We start from the raw sequence: 5,729 nt of genomic DNA on the forward strand, positions 1-5,729 counted from the left end.
CTTGTGGAATTACCTCCAAGCGGTGCGGCCGGCCTTCGCCATGGGAGCCAAGTTCTCCATCGGCAACGGTCGTTCGACCCGGTTTTTGTTGGATCACTGGGTGGGATCCCAACCCCTTTGGTCGGAATTCCATGATCTATACGTACAGGCGGTCAACCCGGAGATGAGCGTTGCTTCGGCACTTGCCTCCTCACCACCAGCGATTTGCTTCCGGCGCGAGCTATCGGGTACCGAACAAGCTCACCTAGCGGAGTTGCTTAGTCTCATCGCGCCGGTGTCGCTCTCCTCGTCCGAGGACACCGTGCAGTGGTCTCTGACCCCTTCTGGCAAGTTTTCGGTCAAATCTTTGTACCGGAAGTCTTGCCAGAGCCAGGCCTGCCTTGTGCCGAAGGGTTTATGGACTGCTCGCCTCTCGCTTAAGATTAAAGTGTTCTTCTGGCAGCTGTTTCGCAACAGACTGCCCACCTCGGCTAACGTGGCCAAACGCAACGGCCCGTCGTCTGGTTTATGTGCGGTTTGTAATATCGCGGAGGATATGAACCATGTTTTCTTCCGCTGCCCGTTAGCTTGCTTTGCTTGGAGCGCGGTCCGCGCTGCAGCTAACACCTCCTGGAACCCGCATTCTGTCACTGATCTAGCGGCCATCGTCGTGGCTACTAAAGGTGGCAACAACCGCATGCTTTGGAGCTGTCTCGGAGCCTTGGCTTGGTCTCTTTGGCTAACCAGGAACAAACTAGCGATCGAGGGAATCTTCCCTACGCACCCGGCTAACATCATCTATAAATGCAACCTTTTCTTGCAGCAGTGGAGTCCGTTGGCGAGGCGCAAGGATGCTGAGAAACTGAAGCATGCCCAAGACCGTCTGCGTCACGTCTACGTTTTGGCTAGGGAGCCTCTCGCCACTTCCCCGACTGGTAGTGGCCCTTTTGCCCCGCGATCGAGCGAGCCTGCGTGCTGTAAGCTCTGGCTTCGAGCCATGTAATCGTTTCGATGCGAACTTCGTTTGGTCCGGTCCTAAACTGCCGTGAACTCTGTGTTGGTGCCGGCCTTGAGCCTCCGTGCTCGTCCGTATGTTTTGAGTCTGTCTGATACGCTGCCTAGTTGTGGGCTTTATTAATTTAAAGCCGGACGCGTCCAGCGTCTTCGTTTAAAAAAATAGCATAAAAGATGAAAAATAATGATATTGCTAAAATCTTAGCAAGAAGAAAAGGAGACTAAAAGTGAGTAGAGGAGAAAACTTTTCTCAAGCACCTCTACATACATTCAGATTCGCCCCTCTATCTACTTCCTATGTATGCCCTAGGCTTGAACAAGGAACTGATCCCCTTCTCCGGGGCCTGTTTTGTGATAATCTCTTTGAAGGATCAAATCGAATCTCAATTAAGAACCATGATCAGAAAATATTTCAACCTCCTTCCGTATCTCCTTGGGCCATGCTGTCTGTGGTTGAGTTCGTTTCCAGAAAAACCCAACCGAAAGCGATAAATTCCGAACACTCTGCTCAGGAGTCAGGATTCGGCTACTGCAGTCGCCTGATTATGCAAACAACATCCCACGGGAATCACGGCGCCGGAAGCGGCAGCGGCAGGAGGAAGGGCGGGAGGAGAGGCGCCCGGCAGAGCGGGCAGGTGCTGTGGCCATGTGCGGCCCAGCGGTCGAGGCAGGCGCGGTGGAACACGTGCCTGCACCCGCGCGGCCGGCGCACGTGCGCGGCGCCGTGGAAGTTGCCGAGGCACACCGCGCACCCCTCCGGCAGCAGCAGAGCTACGTCTCCAGCGCCGGAGAGCGCGTCGAAGCGCATGGCTGGGGAATGCTTCTCCAGCTCCTCGATGCAGCGTTCTTCATAATCATCGTACTGCTCCCGGTGATGGCGGTGGTAGTCGGTGATGCCGGAGGTAGTGGGGTGGTCAAAGCTGAGATCGTCGTCGACGCCAGCGCCGACGAGGCGGAGCAGCCAGGAGGAGAGGCGGCGGTGGCGGGCGAGCAGGAAGACGAAGTTGAGAAGCAACCTGGGCACCTCGCACTCTGAGAACACCGGCGCCGGGAACCCCATTAGCTAGCTGATCCCAATCGTCGGAGCAGAAGATGAAGAATTATTTGGCAGTTTTGCAGCCCAATCGAGCAGAGTTAGAGAAAGCGGAGTGGTCTAACATGGCACACAAAGCTACCTCCGGCCAGCCTTTATAAGGAGAGCTAAAGCTGGACAGAGGAAGGAGAAGAGCTTTGTGAGCTACAGGATGGGGGTTGCATGATGGCGACGGAGACGTACTGCAGTGTGCAGTGCAGTGGACAAACACAGGCTAACTGTACCGCGAGCATAATTAATTATGAAGGTTGTGAGTCGATGATCGAGATTAATGCCTGGTTAATGGTTAGTTGGGTGGTGGGGTGAGTCTTGTTGGCAAACTCACGGACCGAAAGGAGCCGCTACCGGCCCGACTCACCCGTTACTCCTCCTTTGACCGAATGTACCCGCCTATACTAGCCATAGTGAAGTAACTTCAAGAGTAGCATACAGGCGCCGCTAGGCATCAGACTACTGGTAAGATACATCCATCAGACTAGTCCTGCACCATCGGATTAGAAGTAACATGGACGGCCGATGTGCTGCGCGCCTGGTGATGCCTGCTGGTAATTAAAAGGAATGCCCGGACAGTTTGTTTGGATACACACAAATACTGATTTCTTTCCATAACTGCTTCCGTAAATCACGCCATCTAATTCTTAACCATATTTCCCCCAAAAATGCTAGACACACGGGCAAAACCAACGGACCTTTACGAATGAGCTGACTTGTCATTTTCTAATTTGGCTAAATAACCCCCTCCTAATTAATCGGGCCCCCCTGATTTTAACTGGTGGGGGTGGGCGCCAAGGCCCGTAAAACCCCGTAATCCTCCGTTTATGTAGCAAAGCCGTATTTCTCCGGATTAGCTCCCAATTTAAGCTCTTGTTTAGCAGGCGGACCTCTTCCTTAGAAAGCAAATATTGTTTCCATTATTATTTAAATGTGCTTCCTTATATTAACATAAAAGATTTTCCAATGTTATCCAAATACGTTGCTTCCATGGTGAAATAAACTGCTTCCGTCTACATGTGAATTGACTTCGTGAATTAAAGTTGCTACAATTTGAATGCAATATATATGTACTTATGTGTCGAGACTTTTTTGCTTCAAAAATATCAAATAAATATCTCCATCGGCTAGATAATTGCTCTAACCAAATAAGATCATTCCATAGATAAGAACAATTATAATAAGTACACATGCTTCAAACACATCAAGGATACGTTTCCAAGAAATACAAATATGTTAAATTTGCTTTCATGGACAAACATAACATGGCTCCATTGTTCCAGGGAAAAACAATTTAAATTGAATACATGCTTCAGAAAAATTTCTACTACTCCTATTGCCCTCCTAATTTGCTTTTGTCCAGGATCTCACAACCCAGCCATCAAGTGTTACTTTAGGAGCAGCTCCTGAAGGCGAGCATTATCTTGGAGCCAGTGATATACTACGAGCAGCACATCAGTCTGCTTCCGCCGGCTCAAAGAAGTCATTCGTCGCTGCGGTGGTGCTTCAAATGGCAGTAAAAGCTTCCAACACTATCCAAATCACCAATCAATTGCTTGAAGCAAACATCATTCCAATTGACATAATAAAATGTTTGATTGGAAGTACATAATCAAGATATGATCTGTGAACTAGTGTGGAGGAGCAGTTGTATGACAGAAGCATACAATTTGGCATTTGGACGCAAAATAAAGTAGGGTGGAAACATATAATTACACACACTAGCAAATGGCTTGGCGATCATGTCGTCTTGATTTTGTCAAGTCTGGAAGCATATTGTTAGAACAACGTTGGAGAGAGGCCTGAGGAGGGGTACGGAATGACAATGAATATGCAAGCACAACAAAACGAAATATACATGCATAACTACTGTAGTGAAAATGCTAAATTACACAATGAGACCATCGCAAGAAACAAAATCACATAACTGATGAGAACTATAATGAAACATGTTTGCTTTGGAAATAAAAATATATCATGCACTAGAAAAAAAGTACTAAATTAAGAAGCATGATTGTAGTTAATTATATCTGCACGTATCTAAGAAACATGGAAGATGCACCTAGGAAGTGTGGATGCTCTGAAGAAAATGATATGCACATCTTTACACCTAGGGAACATGGCAAGACACTGAAGTTCCATAGCATGGAAGATGCATGTGTACATAAGAATCATGCTATGAAGAAATAACAATTATTCACACCTAGGAAAGTATGCCAGGAGATTGAAATTCCATCGGTACATATGAAGCATGGAAGAATCATATGTACACAGGAAACTCCTTGGAAGCATGTCACTACAATATCATCTGGAAAACGTACATAAAAAAGAAGCATATATGATAAGCAATGGAAGCATAACTAGGAATGGAAAAGAAGTATGGAAGCATGTCACAACTTGGCAGAAAACAGGTAATCCATATGAGATGACGGATTGAAGCATTTTTCTAGCTGCCCGTAGCATAATTAGTACAAAGTCGAAGCACACTGGTACGAAGCTAGAAAAAAAATATACAGAGGATGCATTATCAGTGCGAGGTGGAAGCATCAACTTTGGGAGCATATAAAAAAGCATGGAAGCATAACTTATGTTGAGGAGATTAGTTGAAGCTCTATCAAAACAACAAAGGAGCACAAAGTATATGCCACCGAAGCATAGGAACACAAAGGGCAGCCCGGTCAACTGGCCTGCGGCTTATCGGCTCTTCAGCATACACTCATGCTTCAAATTGCTTAATTACCCCCGGGTCAACTGAAAAGATAAGACATGAAAGCATGTTACAGGAACAATTAAAATTTCTGTACACAGAAACCATGTAAGCAAATGCAGTGTCATATTTGAAGTTTGAGTTGCGCTGGTCGGACGAAAATATGCTATACATAATATACATACTACCTCTCTCTCAGTTTACAGGGCGTGCGCGTACCCCTAGGTCGTCAATTTGACCAACCTAATACAAGTCATATACTACAAAAAATATACCAACATAAACTTCGGAGTTTCTACTTTCAAAAGATATAATTTTTGTGATATGTAATTTATATTAGGGTGATAAATTGACAACCTAGGTATACGGGCAGGACTTGTAAATTGAAACGGAGGTAGTAGAAGATATGATATGCATATGGGTCAAAACTGAAGCATACAACAATGGATATTGAAGCAAAACTGCAAATTGTTGGCCAGCAAGGGACGGACGTTTTGTCTCTCCAACATAGATTGATCTATATTATATTGTTTTTGGCATTTGGAAGCAAAAAAATTACAGTCTAGAAGCATCTGTATAGAATTATAAATTGTACAAAACTAAGAAGCACATACATACTATTGTGGAGACAGATCTAAACTTAGACGGAAACAGCCAAATTTTGAAATCAAGTCGAACAGAAATATAGGGCCAATATTGGGAATTAAGAATCAGATCATTGTGGTCTACATAGGAAATTAACCGAAATTCATAGATGAAGCTGGGTGGGGGCAAGAAATAAAAAGATGACCTCCTCAGATCTGTTCACACCCCTACACCAATATCCAGCGCCTCCGTCTCGCCCTGCACCAAGTTGTGGTTTCGCGAAGCGCCTCCGTCTCGCCCTGCACCAAGATGTGGTTTGGAGAAGCAGGGGGGCGGAGCTGGCCGGTGGGGTGGTCGTGA

At 46.2% G+C, this 5,729-nt stretch overlaps 1 protein-coding gene across 1 annotated transcript; it reads right to left on the reverse strand.

The window, feature by feature from the left end:
* Nucleotides 1-1,163: 1,163 nt before the first annotated feature.
* LOC123083485 (brassinosteroid-responsive RING protein 1-like) lies at nt 1,164-2,133 on the reverse strand. The gene has a single exon (XM_044505520.1). The coding sequence runs from the start codon at nt 2,051-2,053 to the stop codon at nt 1,562-1,564; it is 492 nt and encodes a 163-aa protein (XP_044361455.1). The 5' UTR covers nt 2,054-2,133; the 3' UTR covers nt 1,164-1,561.
* Nucleotides 2,134-5,729: the final 3,596 nt, after the last annotated feature.

This window comes from Triticum aestivum, chromosome 4A (assembly GCF_018294505.1).
Source record: "Triticum aestivum cultivar Chinese Spring chromosome 4A, IWGSC CS RefSeq v2.1, whole genome shotgun sequence".
Lineage (NCBI taxonomy): Eukaryota > Viridiplantae > Streptophyta > Magnoliopsida > Poales > Poaceae > Triticum > Triticum aestivum.

Coding starts and splice junctions, on each gene's coding strand:
- LOC123083485 (XM_044505520.1), bottom strand. CDS start 2,053: ATGGGGTTCCCGGCGCCGGTGTTCTCAGAGTGCGAGGTGCCCAGGTTG.